General features: G+C 40.9%; 1 protein-coding gene across 5 annotated transcripts in view; it reads right to left on the reverse strand.

Moving 5' to 3' along the window:
- The window catches only part of THADA (THADA armadillo repeat containing), a 278522-nt gene that overhangs the window by 65721 nt on the left and 189896 nt on the right, over positions 1 to 22905 (reverse strand). For all 5 annotated transcript variants that reach the window (XM_036224851.1, XM_036224852.1, XM_036224853.1 and 2 more), the window contains one exon: positions 19420 to 19535. In XM_036224851.1, coding sequence (XP_036080744.1) covers positions 19420 to 19535 — 116 coding nt within the window. The remainder of the gene's footprint in view (positions 1 to 19419; positions 19536 to 22905) is intronic.

Here is a 22905-nt window from a genome sequence, read left to right on the forward strand (position 1 = left end):
AAAATTAGCTTTAAAAAATAGGTAACACATGTACATGGTATAAAAACAATCCAAACAGTTCACTGTACAAAAGGGCATGCAGTGAACGTTAAGTTCCTTTTCTACGCCTCCACCTTCTACCCATATTCTGGCCCCTGAGGCAACCATTATTACTCCTTTTAGTATATCCTGCCAGGCACATTCTACTCATTTACAACCATCTATCTAGAGCTACCCACTTGTTTATTTTTATATAAATAGTTTACTATATATGGTAGGTCCTAACTTAACCTTGTCAATAGGTTCTGTGACTATAAGTGAAAGGGCATATAAAGAAACAAATCTGAGCATAAGCTAATTGATATATACAAGAGTTAAGATATTTTGACTATCCTTCTATTACAAATGTAAAGATTTGCCTCATTTTAAAAAATGGTTGTAAACTGCTCCATTTCATGGATGTACCAATGCTCTATTAAAATAATTCAGATGATTTAAGATACTTTGCCGAAAACAATGCTGTAATAAATATGTATGTAAATCAGTATTGAGCATATAAATGAGTACTCAGAGGAGAAATTCCTAGAAGCTTAATTACTGGATCAAGATTTTGCACATTTAAATTTTTGATTGATTTTGACAAGATGCCCTCCAAAGAGACAGCACCAATTTACACTTTTACCAACAGTGTATAAGAATTCTGGTTTCCTCACAACCTGGCCAACACAGTACATTATTAAACTCTAACTTCTGCCAAGATGGTAAGTGAAAAACAGTATCTCATTGTTTTAATTCACAATTATTTTAAGTGTGGTTGAACATAACTTAATGTGCTTTTCAAAAAAGATACTTCGATTTCCTTTTCTGTGAACTACATTCAAATCCCATGTCCATTATATTGTTGGTCTTTTCCTTATTGATTTGTAGTAACTCTGTGTGTTCAGAAAATCTGTTCTTTGTCACATGTTTTACAAATATTTTTGTTGGTTACCATTCGTCTTTCAACTTTATTTGTAATGTTATTTTGTAATTCAAAAACGTATTAATATATTAATTTTTTATTTATGTCTCCTGGGTTTTACATCATGCTTACAAAGTCTAATCCTTCTCCAAGATTATATTTCCTGTATTTCCTTTCGGTACTTTGCAGTTCCATTCTTTTCGTTGTCATTTAAAACTTTTATCTATTTGAAAATCCCCCCCACTCCACCAATCCTGCCCCTACCTTTTGTCTCTATCTAGTTTCCCCCAGGTCTCTCAATCATAACTTCCTATCTTTACTTTTTTACCCATTATAAATAACCCACGTTCTATAAAAACTTATTCAACGTTATCATTCACAATTCTAGCATTCCCACTGTTTAACAGGTAGATCTTCCTCCTGCTAAAAGAGGGCCATTCAAGAAGGGAAGTGAGCGGTTAATAAATCATCAGCTATCTAGCACAGGGCTAAGTAAATGGCGTGCAGAGAACAAATGGAATGCCCCATGAGCATCCACCTTTGAGCTAGGTGCTAGGAGGAGATGCAGATGATTTCTGACCTCAGAGAATGTTGTCTAGTCATAGAGACAAAAATAAAGTCAAATTGTGGGACAGGAATTTAGGAGATAAGAGAAAGAACGTATCAGGGTGGACTGGAGAAATGGAAAGGGTTTATGAAGGTGTAATTCCAACTTGACTGTGAAAGGTGGGAAAAATTTAGACAAAGTTTACAAAGAAAGGCATTTCAGAGGGGGCAATAGATATGAGAAGGAATTAGTTTGGCTTATCTAAGGTCCCGGGGAGACCAGAATGGGAAGACAAGAGAATGTGCCAAGAAGGCAGGAAGAAGAGGAAGGCAAGCCAGGCTTTCAGGAGATGGTATACTTTGTGCTAACTGGGTGCTTCTTAGTGTGAAAATGTACTGCCTGCTCCTACGAGGCCTCATAGAGTTATAGCTTCACGCCATGGATGTTTTCCTTTCGGTGGAGCCATAAAGTGAAGGTTTGGCAGAAGTGGTTTGACTTTCAAGTCTGATGAGGAGCCTACTTTCCATGAGATTTTTAGCTAAGTTAATATATATTTTAAAATTTCTAAATGAATACAGGAAAAACTGGCAACCTTAAAAGTCCCCTTCATCTCCTCTTGACCTGGTGGTATAGGCTGGTGATCTGGCTGGCTTCTTGGGACACTTCATGGACTACTCTGACTGCTCCTATAACTGTGAAGCTCTAGGCCAACTCCGAGGTAGTCAACGAGATCATGGGAGGCTCCCTCGAACGCTGCTGCTTTTGATTCCAGGAAAAAGAGAGGATCTAGGCCACAAAGGAGTCCATCCATGGCTTCTCCTTTGAGACTGAGTCAGAGAAATTCTGGCCTGCAGCCCACCGTTCATGGCTCCACCCTTGAACACAGCCACAGCCACAGCCACATAACATCCCTGTCTAGATTCAGAGTTGGGCTTCACTCTGAACTGGCTTCTAAGTCAGGAAAATAATTTTTTTCCCTTTCGTTTTCTCTATTACTTGGTGTTTGTTCTGACTTGGAAATGGCACACTATGACTTCAGGGTGAGCCAGAGGTTTGTTCTCGGTCTGTCAAGCTGCTTTGATGATGGGAATAAAATCTTGGGAGGAGCAAGCCAGCTGGACAGGAAATGAAGCCACAGGGTTTTGGTGGGCTTGGGGCTTTTTTCTACCCCCAAATGGAAAAACCCTGGCATAGGGCACAGTATAATGAAGATTTAAAGTGCTTGAAAAAATCTCAAGTGGTCAGGGTCTAACAGATGGGCTTAAAAACAACATGAGAGCAGTTTTAGAAGGAGCAGCAGGAATCAGGTAGTATGAGGACTAAGGTTACATACATCAAATGAAACAAAGGGCTTGTTAAGAATTTTGCTCTCTTTCCATTTTTTATCGTTCGTCCCTTGACAAATATCTGCCCGAGAATCTGATTAATATGTTTCTGCCTTGGGAAATCTCTGAACTCCATTAAACCTTCTGCCCTCTCTCCTGGAAGTTGGGGGGAAACAGAAGGCAAGGCAGAGAGAGTAGGGCTTCCCGGACATGGCCACAAAGGTGCTAGTGTCTAGAGGATAGCGGGAGGTCTTGGGAAGGCTGTGATTAAATTATCCTCTTCTCCTATCCCTTCTAGAATTCCAGAGGCTGCAGAGCTTTTTAATTGAGGCCTGTTCATTCAGAAAATATTTACTAAGAGGCTACCGAGAGCCAGGGATAATGCCAGTATTTGGAAATATGAAGAAGAAATGATTCAGTGACAGTCATTGCCCTCAAGGAACTTAGAGTCCTGAACAGTGTTTTTCAAACTGTAGGTTATGACCCATTTTGTTGGTTATGAAATCAGCTAGTGGGTGGTGACCAGCATAAAGAAAAAGAATGGAAGGAAGGAGGAAGGGTTGGGAGGAAGGAAGAGAAAGGAGACAGTGAGCTAGGGAAGAGAGGGAGGGGAAAATATAATCAGAGTGCATCAAAGCAATAAAGATAGTATTGTAAAGTTCTTGCCCAGAATGAATTTTTGATGAATTCTTTGATGAAAGGTATAAATAATTTATGAGACATAATAATTTTAAGTAAAATTATTGATTGATTTAACTCCTTTCTTTTTCTTTTCCAGGTAATAAGCCACCCTACATTATACTGAATGATATCAACAGAGTTATGATTGGTATCCAAAATGATGGTGGATATGCTGAAAGAGAACATTCCTGAAATTAAATATGCTAAATTTTGAGTAAATTCTCTCTCTGTTGTATTTTTTTGATGACTGTTCATATCTTACACAGACACAATTTGAAATTATTAAAATTTCAAGCTGTGCACGATTTCATGAGTGTGTGTATACATATGTACATACACATTCAGCACACAGATGTACATTAGGTCCCATGTAAAGCATATTTTTTGTTGTGACTGGCTATCAAAAAAGCCATTAGTTTCAAAGGACAAACATATAACCAATCATACTAGAATATGATGGGTGCCCCAAAGGAGGGGTTGACAGTGAAAATTAAAGATAGTGGAAGGGGGAATTGCTTAGTATAAATGGGTAAGCCAGGAAGTGAATTGGCAGAGAGCCGGAGAATGAGGAAGAGTCTGGGATACAGACCACGAGCAGAGTAACCTCAGCAGAGGAAGCACAGCACGTCCGAAGACTTAGGCACATGACATGTTTGGAGAACAAGAAGTACAAAGGGGATGTGAGGGAGAAGAGCAGCAGGAAATGACAGAGGACGAGTGAAATGTCCCAAATAGGAGAGCTTAATTATGACCTTTAAGAACTCCAAGAACTCCAAAGGGTTGAAGTCTCCAGTGGGACCCATCAGCCCAAACCACACTGGAAAGCTGGGATTTCCAGTCACCAGTGTGAAGCCTTGGTGGGCTCCCTGGAAGAGACAGACAGTTCACTTTGGACATACTAAACTCTTCCTGAAGAATGCATTACCATTTTCAGAGGGCTAGAAATAGCTGTCCTGACTTTAGGCTGCTAGTATCTGCGAGGTCTCTAAGTCAACATCTGGACTTCAGCAGAGTCAGAGTCTGTGGTCACACCAGTCCCCAGAGAACTACTTCTCTAGAATTCTGATTAGATACATGGCATAACTTTTTGGTTTTCTAGAAACATTTACTGAGCACCATGGGAGATATCCTACTAGAAAAGGAAGGAGAGGACAAAGTTCTGGCTTTGCAGGGCTTTTCGTCTTGTTGTGTGTATGTGTGTGGTGGGGGGTGGGGGGTGGGGGTGGGGTGGGTGTATGTGGAGAAAAATAAAATATACAAAAAACAATCAGAGAGAATGTTATTAAGGAGGGGTCTGGAGACATGGAAGGGTTTGGCCAGTGAAAGGAAAGAAGGAATTCCAGGCAGGAGAATTTACTGGAGCAAAGATACAAAGGTGGGAACATGCTTGCCACATGGAGGGAAGAATGCAGACCAGAAAATCAAATAGGTGGAGTGAACAAGCTTAATGGCTTAGAATGACCTGGAGTCTCAAGTCCTAGTAGGGGCAAATCACAATCCATTGCAGGCTCTTCCTCTAATTGTGGGTCCAACATAGGCTCGCCCCTACTCAGATCTCTTCTGTTCTCAAAAAGCACTTGCAGTCTTTTATCAGAGCCAGCGGTGGAGTTAATGAAGCTATGCATCCTGGGGACTACCCCCGGGGCCCAAAATAGGCTGGAAAGAAAAGAATCGGAAAAAGAGAAAAGTGACTGGGGAGTAAGAAGAGAGAAGGCAGGCGAGAAGTGGGGCAAGTGGGGAAGAGAAGGATAATAGTAGTGAGGAAGGTGGTAGTAGAGACGGAGGGGAAAATAGTCTATAACATGACACCACATCCTGCCTTGATCCTCCTCCACTTGACAACATCCAGCCACACCATGTCCTTTATTTAAAACACTTCAAAGTCTGTCCTCTAGGAAACCTTCCCTGACTAAGCATCAGAAAACAGTCTCCGAGGACAATCTGAATGGCTGACTTGACACGGATATTTTGTTGACCTTCCTTTGGTCTCTCAGAGATCCCGTTGGCCATCTTTGTAGTCCTATGCAGTTCAAGTTTCTGTGATGGTGGCTGTCCGCAGACCAGATCCTGCTTCTCCTTACATTTGGTTATAAAAGGAAGAGCTGCTGCGGTTAGGAGCCAGGAGGTACTTTTTTGATGTAGGCCACATTAAGTCATATAAATGTGGAAGTGTAAATTAAAATAAAAAGAACCCCTCTCTCCCTTCTGATTTCCATTTTTACCACAGCCCCCAGCCAAGCAACCATCATATGGCATTCTTGGAGAAACAATAGAAGATTTGTTTAAACCAAGATGCCAAATGGTCATGAATTGCAGAATATATATTTTTAAACAAGTTATTTTCCCCCACTGTAACATCCAGAATTTAGATCTGCATACAGGGCCAGCTGGCAGCAGCATGCGGGGCCTGGCCGGCTACCCGGGACTGCTGGTTTACCTTGCCCTTCCCTGGGGAGGGGGTAGCGGGGAGGGTGACGGCAGAGCTGCATTTTTATGTTATGCTCCAACTTCTATCCAGCCTTTCTTGGTCTGGAGCTTTGCAAGTGTTTATACTCACAACCCACACATATAAGCTACTCCGTAGCCCTCCTACTTGGATTTTCCTTTTAAAGTGAAGCCATCTTCGTGCCCTGCTCTGGTGGTTGACCAATTTATAGGGAGTTCTTACTGAGCTGCCATGCACAAAGAGAGAGAAACATGAGCTGTGAGTCTGTCCAGGAAGAAACCAAATGTCCCAGCCATGCACTACTGAGCTTTTGTTCCTGGGGGATGGAATCTCTGAAAACACAGGGCCTGAACCCCTTTACCAGGGTCCTGAGTAGGAACTCAGCATGGCCGAGGCAGTCTACAGAGGCACTGGAACACTTCTCAGGTCAGGGTCAAAGCCACAGCCACCTCTGCTTCCTTGGGAATGCTACTGTTCAAGAGGAGGCCATGATCTCGAAACCAAGGCTCTGCCTTTTCCCTCTATTCAGGCTCACCTGCTTTCTCCGAGGGCCCCTCTCATATTTTTCCATCTTTCTATGAGGCATCTTTTTCTCATTAATGTACTAACACTCAAGTTACGTGCAGAGAATGAAGAAAAAGAGACCTTGTGTAGGGCTTGGGATTTGTTCAAAGCCTGGGGAAACCATTTTAGAGGGTGTATGTTTTTTATTCTTTTTATGAGAGATGCATGTTTCCCCCCCTCTGTGACTTGTTTAAAAGCAAAGTTTAACATGCTGCCAGAGAAATTGCTGGTTAATAACTTAATAAGCTATGTGCTAGGAATTATGGGAGCAAACTAGTATCCAAGAGAACTTTTATTGTATAGTTTGGGGCTTGGAGGATATATAGCTTCAGTTATTATATAAAATACTAACAGAAGTCCCCTTTCTTTTCAAACCTTACTTTCTCCCTAGGAATACAGAAAAGGATAAATAAGTGAAGTGAATGAAAACTTCTAGAAGCTTCATGAGAAGTCTGTATGTAGATTACAAGGTGAGAATTTCTAACAGCATAATCAACAGAACTGTGCTAATGTGAACTTGGCAAAGTGTACACTTGGAAATCAGCCCTGGCAATAATAATAATAATAATGATAATAATAAATATCAACTTCATTTTGTTAAAAGTCTTATCTGAAAAAAAGATTCCTGTTTTATCTTTATAACATTCTTAAGAGAGAAGAAAAATATTATTATTTTTAAAAGCATTATTATTCCTGCTTTTACAAATCCACTAGTAGCTCATACAGCTCAAGTGACCTATTGAAGACCGGGGCAAAAACCAAGAATAGAATCAAGGTTTTCTAGACAAATTGTATCTCTGTGTCCCAAATGCAATCAGATGAAAAGTGAGACACTGTGACAAACAACCAGAATATTTTGGTTTGCAGCCACATGCTCTGGTATTGTGTCCTCGTAGCCAGTCTGGTGAAATGCAAGGCTCCAAGCACAGCTGTTTCCACCAGGGCCAACACAAAGGTCTGTTTTCAACATGGCTGATCGTGTTGATAAAACTTAATTATCTAACAAGAGATAGGCCTACATTTGCTTAGCTCTTTTAATACTTTTACGCCCATTACTCACCTGCCTTCATTTATTTCACACCATCATTTCAGAGCTTCCCAGATAAATACTGAGGCACCCGAAAATTACAGGCCACATATCATGGGTTAAGTAGCTTGCGTAGGGACCAGAACCCAGAACTGCTAACCTCGAGTATACTCTTCCTCTCTTCAACTTCAGTGAGGTGTGTTCACAGGCTAGAGGCTTTTCAATTCACTAAGTGCCTCTCAAAGTGACCCTCCCTGTAGTCACCCCGGAACAGAGAGCCATGGGTTGGTGAAGATGCCTTCTGCCTCAGGGTAGGGGAGCCCTGGAATAAGATCTTGAAGTGTGTGGGAAAATGTTATTTCCAGAGGCCTGAAGGCCAGTCCAAGGAAGCCTGGATATCACTGGCAGCTGAAGGGCAGGGAGGACAGTGAGGCTTTGGAGGGTCTCTCTCAGAGCTGCTCCCTTGGCCCATTCATGTAAGACCAAGTCACATGGCCCACGAGCCCTCCTGGAGACAGTCTGAAGCCTGGCCACACAGGGCAAACATACCAGGTCTAAGTCAGTTCAATATGAGGGTGGAAGAGCAGGAGGCCAAGTGAGGCCTTCTGCCAGGTCCGTGTGTTGCCTGAAAGCCTGTCCTCAGAGTTAATGACTTTGATTAAAGCTACTGTTGCCAAAAGATCAGGCCTGAAAAACAGTTGTAGGAACCAGGAGAATGAACATATTTACATATTTGTTAGCCTGATTTGTTGGGCAGATCAAGTAGCAGTCAGTCTGCTAAGAGCGGATTTCTGAGGAAAGGGGATCTAGAATAAAGATATGTTGGCAAGAAAGTCTAGAGTGCAGGGTGGGCCGCTCTGGAGAGAGGGCCTACGGCAGCCCAAGGGCATGGGGTTTTTCAGTATTTTCTTTATGGATGATCAGACTTCAGTGGAGGCAGAAAGTGGGTCAGGAGGCAAAAAACAAAGTTGCTATTTACATTCCTAAGTTGGCCATCTCCAGAGCCAGCCACATTTGTCAAGTAGGAAGAAATCACCTTCCTTCTTGTATTTATTTCCACGTCCACAAATACTGGTTTGGATTAGATCCTTGTTTTGAAGTGGGGAGTCAGAGTGTTCTTCTTAGTTTCTTTTGGGGCTCCCAATGGGTGAGAGGCCATGCGGGTGGGCTTCCAGGTCCCCGTCCCAGCTTGCACCATATTTCCTATCTCTCCTATCTTCGACATCTTGAACCTCCACTTAAGCTTCTGTTTAAAGAAAAAATTCCACTGGATTAGAGGATCTCTAAATTCCCTTTCCTCCTATAAAGTCTGCGGTTCTGTGGTCCTCTCAGCAATATTGAGGAGATATACCAAGCAGCTTCTCTATGCCCATTACTAGCTGCCCTGTCAGGCAACAAGGGCTTCCAGGTGACAAAAAGTCGGTGGATTGCTATTAGGGAGCTTTTGTTAACCACCAGGAAGAGCTGGAAAGACGTAATACCCTCCTCGGTGTATCTCTTGTGCATGGAGACAGCAGCCTATTTGCCAGTGTAAGCCTGAGCTTATTCACTTCCTCTTAACTCTTGGATCAAATCCAAATTCCTCTGCCTGACATTTAAGGCCTGCCACAACTGGTCTCTTATCGAATCTCGTACTGCACTCCAAAACATACCATGTCTTTTTGAGCTCTATCCTCTCTCTGGCCCAAAACATATCATATGTATTCTCTATAGTATGGCACTGCACATGTTGTCCATCACCTCGAAATACTCTTTATCTACCTTTTGGGTAGCTCTGAATCACATCCATGCACTAAGCCAACTCAAATGCCTCGCTCCCCTAGAAAGCCTTCCCTGACTATCCAAGTCCATATTTCCTAAATTCTTATGCTTATTAAATGTACTACAGAATCAGAACTTCAATGTGAACATCACTACTGGTTGTTTCAAAAGATAAGCCTTCTTTTCAATTAGATCTGACCATAACAAAATTCTGCTAACAGAGATTCCATTATATATGACTGAGGTGGTTCCTGCAAGCTGAGTACTATACTAAGATTCCTTCCTTTGTACTTGGGCAATGAGACCTTCACAGTTTACTTAGCAACATAGGCTCTATACAGTATAACCTTACCCACTGTCCAATCTCAGAAAATTAACTTTATCTAACAGTTAAATCTCATTAGGACTTTAAAGACATCTCCCTCCTCCTATAAGACTTCCTTGACATTCCATCCCCAAAAGCTGGCTCCTGTAACACACTCAGACTTCATTCCAGCATTTACCAAATTCCTTCTTATTTACAGTTAATTAAATCTATAATTATTTTATTACTTGGTTTTTGAAATAGGGGCAATCTCATTCATGTTTATGTTCTCCACCATGCTTGCTACATTGCTTTGTACTGTTTGTGAATCTGAATTGTCTCTAATTCATTGGGAATGGCTGAACAAAGGTAACCCAGTTGTTAATTTATCCAAAAGATGTCACATGCTAAAGGAAAAGAACCCCACTATATTAGAGTTTTACATAATATGAAAATGTGTTGATGATACTGAAAGCCTGCACGTACTTGCAACCCGGACAGTGACAACATCGCCCAAGTCTTCCAACAGCAACTCCCAATAAGCCCACAGCTACAAGTATAGCAAGGCAGATATTTCTGAGTCCTTTATCAGACTAACTACCATCTCCAGGTTAAGTTTGCAGATTTCTATATTCAAAAGTAGAAAGCATCAGCAGTTGGGGGTTGAATTCTTGATATACAGTTGCATAAAGGGGCTATTTTTATTTCTTGCTCCAGGATGAAGAAACTCTGATCTTGGGCAACTTGCTCAAAGGCTCAGTTTAATATATTGACAACTTCTGACTGCTCTTACCCAACTAGTTTCCATAAGCTCAGCCTGTCAACAAGAAATACCTCATATATTCTCAAGCTTCACTTCTTCTCAAACAGCTTATTCCTTCAAGACTTGACATATTTTTAAAAGGAATATCTAATGAAGAAAATGTTTGGTACCTTGTCCATTGGTTTGGGTTAAAATATGTTAACTTAATGTCTCTCTCTGTTTTTAAAAAATACAAACAGGATCTCATCCTGAGATATCATGACCTTAAACATTCCTGAGAAGTCTGAAAGGGAAGCAAACAAATGTCAACAAGCTTGGGTCTAAAATACACCAACTTCATTTCTCTCATCATTCAACTATGCATGAAGCTCAAGGAGGTTTCTAATGGGCTGAGCAGGAGGATTAAAGAAGGGTCCTACTGAGAATCTCCCTTCCCAATAAAATCTGGGGATTGGAAGAAAAGCCATTTTTAAAAAGGGGGTGAAGAGGAGTACTGGGAAAACTTTTATTTTGATTAAAAAAAAAAAAGAGAGAGTGAAGAAGCAAACCAAAAGCAAAACCCAATCCCCAGCAATGCCTGGAAACTCACTATGTAACTAACCATCCCTGTTCAGACTTGCTTCCCTTAAAGTTTTGGCAGGAACCACAAATGATAGCCTTAAAATGCCACATGATCATCTGAATATTTTAATAATTCTTCTTGACTGGATTCATTTCAACAGCATGAGAGTGAAACGGCAACCTGCAGCTGTGGAAAAGGAACGAGGCCTCTAATTCAAGTACAGCAGTTACGAAAGAAGGACCTCTTCTTTTGGGTGGGGACCAGTGCAAGAGGCATGAGGGATTTGGGAAGGGTTAAGGGACAGTGGGAAAATGGAACCAAACCTAAAACCCATTATTTCTGCCTGGGAAGTGTAGTCTCTTGAGTGAATAAATCTGGTGGTTAGAAAATAAATGCTGTCTTCAGCTGTAAAGCAAAACGGAATCCTAAACCAGAGCTTCTGCAGCCGGCCACAGGCCCCCCCTGAGGCAGAACTGGGACTGCCACACGAAAGCAAGGCCAAGCTTTGCCTCTATAAGTGCATTTTCCTTATACATTTATATCCACAGGCCCTCAGGGAGCATACTATTCAGCTTAGTGTGTGTGTGTGTGTGTGTGGCGGGCAATATGTAAGAGAGAAAACGGGGAGAATAGATGAGATTATGGATAAGGGGGTGGGCAGGGAAGAAGATGCAGGAGCGACTGGAAGTATGTGCACGAGGACGATGGAGGAGTAGATAAGGAGCACATGGAGGAGTGAACGGGGGTATCTGGAGGCCCGAGGGGGAAGCTGTGCAGAAAAGTAGATGGATCATGCAGTTCTTATTTTACAAATAAGAACTAACTTGGGGTGACAAATTACTAGGTCTAGTACAAAGAGTAGATCTTCGACAGACACTAGCTCCCTCCACCATCTCTTTGTACCCCTCTACCCATCAACACTGTTTTATTCAAAAATTTATTTCTCAAGGTTGCTTTCCTCATAACCTTGAGACCTGTTCTTGTATTCCTGAGAGCCTGTTTTTCTTACCAAAACATCAGACTGTTATTTTTCTAAATGATAAATACTCACTGCATGCCAGCGAAGCATGGTCCTATCCCAGGCACTGAGGCCACTGGGACGGCTGCCCAGACTGAGGAGTGTGGACTCCCCATAGCGAGCGCTGGTGCCATGCAGCCCCTCGGCACAGGTCATTCCAGGTGGACGGGAAAAGAATTCTGGGCTGATTCCTTCAGCAGCCTCAGACCTTCCTGTGGCTCCAAGCCCCAGTCAGAAGCCCCTGAGAAAGAGGGTGCGAAGGTGGAGTATTTCGAAGAGGGGACTAGATGATCACAGTACCTGATACTCTGACCCTAGGCCCTCGAAATATGTACTGTGTCCCAGAACGAGCAGCATCAGAATCACCTGAAAGCTTCTCGGGAATGAAGGATCTCAGGCCCCAGCCCAGACCTACTGAATGAAAGACTTCATTTTAGGAGATCCCCAGGTGATTCATGTGCATATTATGGTCTGAGAAGCACTGTTCCAAAGAATGCCTAAGTTACCGCCATCAAAAGTCTTGACATAAAATATTGGACACATGGAGGCAATATGGTCCAGCAGAAAGAGCCCGATGAGCGGTGGGGAGCTAAGTCCTCAACAAATGCCAGTTGTTCTCAGGTAAGATCTTACCCCTAGTCACCTGTGTGAAACGGACAAAACTCCCAAGCTCTTTGGGCTGCACTTCCCCATATGTATGTGGATGGGAGTGGACTACAACAAATTGATGATTCTTTCTAGTTCCAAAGTTCTAGATCAGTGATTTTGACAAAAAAACCATTTTGTTGCCCTCTCTACACTGAAGTAGTGGTTTTCAAGAAACACTGGCAGTATTTAAGATAGCCTGACATCCAGTGGGGCTCGATAGGTATTTGCTGAATGAAGTGACACATGTATAGTCTATTTTATTTCAGTTTCACCTCAAAAAATGAAAATGTGCCATAACTTTCTGGACAGTTGACCACCCCAGAGTATCAGGTTTAAAGGGCACTTTTGAGAGCAACCGACATAATTTAAAATATCTTGCTAGGGTGGCTTTTCAGTAATGAACCTCGGAAATTCACCCATATATGAAACAATGGTATGGCCTTTTAAAGTGGCACATCTGGGGAACTAAAATTTTCATGATTGTATATCCTGAGTAGCAGGCTAGAGAAACAGTCACTCCATCTTTCTTGAATGAATCTTTGGCCTCAGAAAAATGATACGAGTGCCTTCTAGCATGACTGATATCATATCCAATGCTCGTTCTTTATCCTCTCCCACAGGGGAATGGGAGACATCAAAATTAGCAAGAAAACAACAGTAGATCTCAATCCGATTGCATTTTAGAATCTCTTGCAGAGTTTTAAAAATATCAGTGCTTGGGCCACACCCTAACTCCCCTCCCCACCCCCTGCCCCAAAATCAGAAATTCTGGAGGTAGGGCCTGGCATCACTAGGTTTTAAAATTTCTCTAGATGATTCTAATAAGCAGCCATCATCAGTCAATCTGGTACTTAATAAATGTCAGTACCAAGGGTCACAAACTCCTTGTTCTTTGGGAACTAAGAAGGTAACCTAATGAGAAAAGTGGCTGGACGGGACAGTGGTGAAGTACAGAAAGCATGGTCTCTCAGAGAAGATGGCCGATACTTAGCTCTGGCCCATTGTAGCCATGTGCGAATTAGGCCTGGTGTTGCCAGATTTATTTTAAAGGTGGGAATCCTGATTCGCTGTGAAATTTCCTAATTTTTAAATGCTAGCAACTAATTATACATACACATGTGTATATACATACATATATATGCATATGCATATGCGTGTGTGTGTGTGTGTGTGTGTGTGTGTATTTATTTTAAACCCTACTCAAGTCAAACAAAACACATCTATGGCCAATTTGATCCGGGTGAACTGCCAGTGTGACCCTTCTGGCTGAGAGTGCAAAATACACCTAGGCCTGAGTAGAGCCCCATGGACAGCCCAGGAGGAGACTGTTTATTAAACTGATAAAATAAAACGCTAAATATGGCAGATTCCATGCTGAAATGTAGGAAGTAATAACTGAAAAAATATCTGTATTCTTGTGACTTATGTTAACTCCTGCCAAGCTGAAATGCTGACTAACTGTGTGTCTTATACACAGAGTTTGTCTCCCCAATTGTTTCACTGAAGAAAAGTAGACTTTCTTACACTAGGGGAGATTTGAGACTAGTTAATAAAATAATATTTACCAATCTTTTAAACAGAACTCGGTACACAGAAGGCACCCAAAAAGCAAAACCTGCCTTAACCTCATTTTAAAAATCTTGGTTAAAATATTGGTGGAGGTCTCTCATGCACTGTTGGTAGAAAGATGAACTGACATATTTCTTTTGTAAATCAAAGTGGCAAGTGTATATCAAGACCTTTAAAATTTTTCATACCCTCTTGATTAATTTATTCTACTTCTGGACATACAATCACATATAATCACACTCACACACACAATCTCACGTAAAGATTTTCACTGGACTGTTGTTTATGACATGAAAAAAATGGGAAACAAACTGAATGGCCAGCAATGGAGCAATAGACAGGCAAACTTAATGACTGATTATTCAGGTAACGAAAACATGCTACCTTTAACAAATGATGTTTTTTTCTAATTCAAAAATAGGAAAAGTATTTTACTTTTAGATAGGCATAGTGGGAGATAATTAGGAAGAAATTAGGGAGAAAGGCAAAGAACTATTTATCATATAAAGTCAAGACAATGCCAACTAAAACTGAGAAAGCTCATTGAATTGTACAATGTAAATACAAGTAACTAATTATCTATTATATTTTAATAAAGCCGGGGGGGGGGGGTGGGCAAAAGCAACCAACAAACAAACAAACAAAGTCAAAACAATGATAACCCCAGAGAAATAATAAGGTATGAAGAGTTTTGTGCAGCTCAGTACTGCTAATCACATTCATACTTTTATACGATCTTCAGAACTTTTTCCATCTTGTAATAATAAACTCTATACCCATCGAACATTAATTCCTCATCCCTTCCCCCCTCATCCCCAGGCCCTGGCACCACTATTCCACTGTCTGCCTCTATGAACTTGACGACTCTAGGTACCTCAAATAAGTGGAGTTATACAGAATTTGTCCTTTTGTGACTGGCTTATTTCATTTAGCGTAATGTCCTCAAGGGTCATCCATGTTGTAACATGTGTTAGAATTTCCTGTCTTTTTAAGGCTGAATAATATTCCATTATCCATATATGCCACATTTTGTTTATCCATTTATCCATCAACAGACACTGGGTTACTTCTACCTTGTGACTCTGCTTTCAACTCATTTGGATATATACCCAGAAGTGGAATTGCTAGCTCTTATGATAATCCTATTTTTAATTTTTTGAGGAAATGCCATACTATTTTCCATTGACTATACCATATTATTTTTAATAATAACAAATGTTTTCATGATATTGTTAAGCAAAAAAAAGTAACCTATAACGTATATACCATATAACCTCAACTGCATTAAAAAAAATAGGAAAAAAAATGAAGTAACTATACACATAAAATTGTTAATCGATAATAGAGGTTTCCATTGGATGTTGGTAAGAGAAGACTTATATTCTCTTCCAAATCTTATACTTGACTAATTTTCTATGATAAGTATATACTACACAGACAATCAAGAAAAAAAAGTGAAAAAAATTTAGTAGGATACATTTTTCTTCCTGGTCATCACATCATTCATTGTACTTAGTCTGATAGTACATTTAGTTCAACACATTTACTAAAAGGAGAACACACACACACACACACACACACACACACACACGCTTATCTTTTCCTTTTATACCAAAGGAAACACTACATAACCAAATTGATTTCTGAAAAATTTTAAACCCAATATAATAGTAATTTTCACAGTCAGAGTATATAAATCTTTTTTCCTCTTAGTCCTATGACAGGGCTTTAAAAAAGTCCTTCCTATTCAGGTAGGGCCCATGATCCGGCTGGGATAAAGGAGCTGGACCTGCAAATAGCAAGGGTGGCAGACAGGGCCACAGTCAGGGACTGAGCTGATTCCCCTTTTGTGGCACCCACAGTCACCCTCTCCAGGCCAGCAGCTGACCCCCTATCTCAGTTTCTGGCCTGGCTCAACTTAGTTTGCAGTAGTTGGTAAACTACCTTTGCACCATGGATTGAGGAAGGAGGGGTGGAGGAAAAAGGGGAAGGAAGGGACTTGCAGGATTAATGAGCTGATTTCTATAAAGGCTTTGACATCTTGGAATGAAAAGCGGACTGTAAGAGTAGAAACCCAGTCCTCTACCCGGGCCATGTTGCCAGCTGGCCATTCATCACCAAAAATTCCCCAACAACTCCACGACTATTGCTTAATCACCTCATATAAATCCCTATTAATCTTGCGAAGTCAAAACACAAATATATGACAAAAGTCTTTATTTTATGTGCCCTAATTTCAGGGTCAAATTTAAAAAAAATTGATTGGTTATCCAGTGTCTCCAATGAACTTAAAAAAAAAAATAAAAAAACTTTCTTTGGGAATAAAAGGACAAATAAATGACACCCTCACTAATGTTTTTGTACTTACTGGCCTGAATGAGCTCAGGCTAATGGTCAAATAAACTGTAGAAGGAAAAAGGTGTTGGTGCTAAAATTCGAACCAATATATATATTTTCTGCAATAACGTTAATGTTTCATAGCTTATACTTAAAAGATACAGAAAGTCCTTAGTACGCACAAAGGAACATTTATTCCTCTTTCATGTGTAAATTATTAAGGACATAAAGGAGCCTCTTCAGCAGTGGAATTTGGAATTCTGTGCATTTTAAAATCTTTCATGGGAAAGGCAGGTGAGAATGTGAAGACAGGGGTCGGCTTTGTGAAGGGCCCGCTAGGATCCAGAATGAGCTCATGTGAGCCTGGAGCTGTTAGTGCAGACAAACACCTCCTGCAGCAACACTCTCAGAAGACCTCAGGGACAGGGCAGGTGTGTGACAGGCCTCAGCTTCAATGCTTACATCCACTTCTACACTTACCTATTCAGGAACCTCAAGGTTATTGTGTCAAGGATGTGAATAATACAGAAAAACCGATCTGTGGCTTCGGAATGCATTGTGCTCAGGCAGTGCTGTTTTCCTCCTGAACTTTATTTTAGGGTCTGAACACATCCTGATTAAAATGATAAAAGTGTGCTGAGGAGCAAGAGGAAGGAAGCCTGGTGTTAGGAACCATCTACAGACCACCCACAAAGTGTAAAGTTCACACTTGGATAATAAAGTGTTGACTGCCCTGGAAACATAAAAAGTGGCTTTCCTGGACTCTCAGCAAGGACGGTAGAAACTCAGTGAATTGCAGTGATTCATACCTTTGTTTTCCAGGGCTGGAAAGACATGGAGAAAAATCAGAAATGGTGGGTGGGGGTGATGATGAAAAGCCTGATTAAAAAACTGCAATAGGAACCACAGAAAAGGTTAAAAGAGGCCAGGACGACTCCCGCAGCTGAAGCGGAGGGTTATGGCAGCTTTGTCATCCATCTCAGGCACTGCACGACACTGAAGGTCCATTCAGACGGCTGGCCTGTTACTCTGGCTCCTCTTTCCCACACAAACAGAAGAAATGGCTAGTGAAGCCAGTGGATGATGATTGCCTATGAGACTTATGAACGGGTAGCAAGCTGAAGGGGCAGAAATGCCTTTGTTACAGGGCTTTTAAGAACAGGAGGTTTAGGACTGATTCTGTCTTGGGGCAGTCCTGGCGGAAAGCAGGAGATTCAACAGCATGGTTTCTGGAGAGACTTGAATACCGGATCCCTAGAAATAATAGTTGGAGGACCTGGCCTACAAATTGGTAAGCAGATGAGAGTGTATATGTCATCATAATTCCATTATCCTGGAAAAGGCACCTTGGGGGAAGTTGTTTAAAAGTCACATAGAAGGCAAATGATACCAAGTCGCAGAAGCAGTTTATGGTCAATCAACTCCTACTCTTCACGTAAAAGAGAGAAAACAAAAATTGGACTAAAAATGAGAGATTAACCATCACTTCATTGGCATTTCAGACTTTAGAGAATTTCTCCATTAATATCCCTGCCCAAAGCTATAGGTGCTTAGACAAAATGGAGACTTACATATTCACACACTGAGAAATCCTTCACTGGCTTCCTTTCTCTTAAAAGTTACCTTCAGGAGTTTTCACTGTGTATCCTCCAAGTATTCCCTCAGCCTCATTTTCTGCCACATGTATCTTATACTTTAGGTCCCAGTATAGTTCTCCACACTCACCATGACAGTTCATAAGGCCATGTCTTTGCCTGTGACATTACCTGAGCCTGGAATGCTCTTCCCTGCCCTGGCTACTTGGCAAAATTCTACTCATCTCTTGAAGGCTGGTTCACCGTTGGCCCTCCCCTGCCCCTCTGGGCTACCTCTGCACTTACTACGTACATTTGTCATTACACTTACCATAACAGATGAAAATTCTTTATTTATGCATCTTTCTTATCTCCTAGACATGAGCTCCTTGAAGCCAGGACTAATTCTTCTATATTTGCATCCCTACATCTCCTGTGTTCAACAATGCTTTGTTGAATTTCACTGATCTTTGGGCCTCATACTGCCCCTCCCTTGGATGCTATATACGGTGGGGAGCCCAAGATAAGTGAACAAAAGCACATTTTTTGAAAAATAAAAAAAAAGGCCTCTATGTTAGATAACTTATATAACTGATTCTTAAACGCAACATACTACAGCACGGAACGTGGTAGGCATGTGGTCCCCTGCTGGACCTACCTGCTGGAATTTACCGAGCTGCTCCGGGGGCCTGCAGTAATGCTGTCCTACCACTGTATGAGGCTCGTAACATGATTTTGGATGCAATGTTACAGAGAGGACTTCTTATGTAGTAAATAAAAAATTCTTTTACTCTAGCTTTCACATAGGAAGTGTTCTAAATTCTAGAATAAACGAATGGCAAGGCTGAAAAAAATAAATGTATCCACCCTTCTTTGCCTTGCTTATTCAAGCTACTCTACTACCTACTTAAAATGGCAACTTCCACGTCTTCCTGCTATTCAGACCCTATTTGTCCCTCAGTATCTACTCTCGTCTTACACCAATCTCTAATCTCTGAGCTACCACAGCAAGTAAAAGTTTGTATCACATGATTTAGTCAATTACTGCTTTTCATTGTTATAATATCTAACACAGGGTTGGGCACATAGCAGGTATTAATAAAAACAAGCTGATTGGTAGACAGATAAAAAGCCATATTACATGCCCCTGAGCCACACGGCAGTTTTAGAAAAATTGTCCAGAAAATATTTTTCCTTCTTTACCACAACCCAACATTCTAAAAAGATAAATACCTCAATAAGTTTAGAAAACTCATGCCAATGACGTTTAAAACTCCCACAACTAGAAACGGCAATTCTCCAATGTATTCCTAACCCCTGATAACTCCTTGCTTATGAGGGGTTTTCACATACCTCTTGGCCAGCCAGACTTTGGCTTTGGTACAAGCTGCAACGTCAGCCAGCTCCTGCTGAAAGTATGCATTCATTCTGTATCTGGAGTCTGAGAAGGCTTGTAACAAATGAAAAACCTAAAGCAGAAAAGAGAAAAAGCAATATCCTGCTGTGAAAATATATTTTTCCTAAATGCAAGTTCCTCCTTTTAGGTTTCCTCAAAATATTCCCCTCAAAGAAAATAGACACCTACAGAATGTGGCTCTGGTCTCTTTGCAAAAAGTATGTTAGTTTTGGAGGATGCAGCAAGTGGCAAGAAACCTATGTCCCTAATCCATATCTGTGCTCTGGGTTCTGTGCACAGTCCCACCTCCTCCCCCCAAAAAAAGGTGACTACTTTTATGATTTTTGAATGATTGTGAATAGACATTCAGTACAAAAGGTTATTTATTAGTTACAAACAACCTATAAGTTTATTTTAGCAAAGAAATGCAAACCTCTTTCTTTATGTTAGCGGTCTCATATAAAAAAATGCACTTTTTAAAGTCAAAGTCTGAGAGTCTAAACTGGTTTACATGTCTGGGTTTATCAGAACAGGCTTGGTTAAAGATGCAGATTACAATGATGCTTACCTCTGCATATCCTGGGCAGTAATATTTGTAAACTATTTAGGTTTTTTAAGCATATCTTCTCTGTCTCTGAGATAGAGGCAGCAATGCAGACATTTTCTTACATTTACATGACATTACATATTATAATCAAGCAGAGAAAGACAAATCCTGTTGTATCTACAGAAGAAGGGCACAGTTTCAGCAGAAACATGACACAGAACCATATGCAAGTGTATGTGTGTGTCCATGTATGTGTGTCTTGGATTCACACTCAGAGATGACATCAACAAAGCCTTTGTGAGAAGTATAAACCTATAGCAGAGAAAAGAAAGTGGACAGGGTGTAGATGAGACCCTCTGACCTTAGCTAATGACAAAGAGAAAGACGTATGTCTGAGAAATCCTTCAGTCACCCTTATCTAAATTGAGGAGCAGATGTGGGTAGAGAAAAGCAAGTGCAGACAAACACATAGAGAACTCTGAAAGTTTGTTTTAATAATCAGTTTGTTTTCTTTCTCTATTGCATCCTTCTCTAGAGCTGCAGAGGATTCTTTCTAAGCAACAAGATTCAGCCCTCTTTTTCTCCTGTGAATAAAGGGCATAATTGAGAGTTAAATATGGGAATAAGAGAAAAAGCAAGAGGCCAAATTAAAGAGACCCAGAGTCATCAGACCCTAAACAGGTGTGCATGGCCAAGTGTTCTTGGGTCAGATACCTGCAATTATCAATGATAAATATATGCCGAGTGTCTTTTGTTCAGATAATCAAAAGAAATTTTTGTTAATTTACTATATGTAACTATTTTTTTTTTTTTTCTAAACAGAAGTAATTGTACAGAAGAATGCATACATGTCCCGATGCGGAAACTGAAAATGCTTTCTCTAATAATGGATCTGTATTTCAGAAGCAACAGATCAAATATCACTACTTTACCACACCCCCACAGGGATCCAAATTGCCCGTCGTGAAGTCTGGAGAAATGGGTCTGGCAGGAGCTTCTGTTCTTATGTGGTGACTGCCAGGGTAAAAAAAAAAAAAAAAAAAAAAAAAAGAAAGAAAGAAAGAAAGAAAAACCTCCCTCTGCCTGAATCCCCACTAGCCTGAAAGAGTTGGCAATGTTACTGGGCCTCACTTTACTTTCTCCACAGCTGCACAAAACCAACCACCGGGGCTTTTCATGGTGTCACAGGATTGTAATTAATCAGCGAACACCAGCAAAATACATGACTTCGGAATTTACTTGTAAAGAAAGCTGTGAGATTTTCAAATGCCTCTCATTTAGAAGCAATCACTTCAAAAATAACTCCTGATGGATGTTTAAACTTAGTCCTATATTTGCTCACCTTACTTGGCAAAAACAAGGCTGTTTTTGAAACGCTTGGTAGCTCTGGTTTATGAAAATCAGCCTACAGGTCCATCAATTCTGTCACCCTGGGTACAAACCACACAACAATTGTGATTCTGGTTATTCACCAGGAACAGAGAACTAAGGCAGTGGTCAGACCGAGGCGTGGGACAATTTGGAAACAGCCTATAATACAGGGCTGCACTGAACCAACACAGAGAAACCAAAGCTGCCAGAACTGAGGACGATGACTAACTAAACGCACATGAGAACTGTGTGAAGTTTAGTGTCATTTCTGGTGTCCCAAATTTGCAGTAGGATTCAGACATTCAGTCCACAAATATTTATTAAACAACTGTCACAACCAGGTACTGTCGTAGGAGCTGTAGCAGAGAACAAACAAAGTCCCTGCTTTCCCGTAGCTTATATTCTCGTCATGGATAAACAAAATCAAGAGTTTGCCTGTCTTTGGTTGGAATTCGTAACCCACAAGGTGGCATCACCATCACCTTCCTCTGAGGCCTGACCTTGTCCTCTACCAAGCCCAGTGCATAGCAGGAATTCAACATCCATTCACTGAATCGATGTTGATATTTGGTGCCTCCTACATTAACTCTGCCTTTAGGACACATGTCCATGGGTTTGGGGGAGCTGCTGTACGTGCCAGCTCTTCTTGGGAGTGGAGACACAGAGCTGAGTAACACTGCACTCCTCACTCCAGCGGATTTCTAATCTAGTGGGGGAAAGCAGGAGGGCTAGATCAGTGGTGAGAATGCAGCCCTAAGAGAGAATGGGAGGAACGCAAACTCCGCAGCCAGGTGGACATGGGTGTAAACTCAGTTACTCTCAGTGGGGATTTGGGCAACTTACTTAACTTCTGTTTCCCCACAGTAAACAGTGTGTACTAACATGTATCTTAGAGGATTATAGAGAGATTTAAAAGAATATATAGTCCTTGGCACATACTAGGCATCTGAAAAAAAATGTTAGTTCTCGTCCTTTTTGTCTGCTCTCTCCCTTCCAGCCCCCATTTCAGAAATAAACAGAGAAGGCTTTGCAGAAAAAGTGATATTCACATTTGGCTTTGAAAAGAATCTTGCCAAAATTAGGAGTACAATATATAAACAGAGAAAACTAAATTCTAAAAAAAAATTCATAGGGTATTAAAATATTGGTATTCTCAACAAAGAGTAAGCCTTGATGCAAACTATAGATTTTAGTTAATAATAATTTGTCAGTATTGGTTCACTAATTGTAACAAACATACCACTCTAATGCAAGGTATTAATAATAGGCGAAAACTAGGGAGAGGGAGCTGTGAGGAAGGGAATATATGGGGATTCTTTGTTCTACCCGTACCACCTGCTCAGTTTTTCTGTAAACCTAAAATTGTTCTAAAAAGAGCTATTAATTAAAAGAAACTATTGAGATTGCTCAGGGGACAGTAAGCAGTTGTATATGATGAGGACAGAGCCAGGGTGTGTGTAGGGGTAGGAGATGTGGCTGCAGAGGTAGTTGGGTCAGATGGAGAAGGATCTTAAATGCAACATCG

This window comes from Rousettus aegyptiacus, unplaced genomic scaffold (genome assembly GCF_014176215.1).
Source record: "Rousettus aegyptiacus isolate mRouAeg1 unplaced genomic scaffold, mRouAeg1.p scaffold_m13_p_7, whole genome shotgun sequence".
NCBI classification, from domain to species: Eukaryota; Metazoa; Chordata; class Mammalia; order Chiroptera; family Pteropodidae; genus Rousettus; species Rousettus aegyptiacus.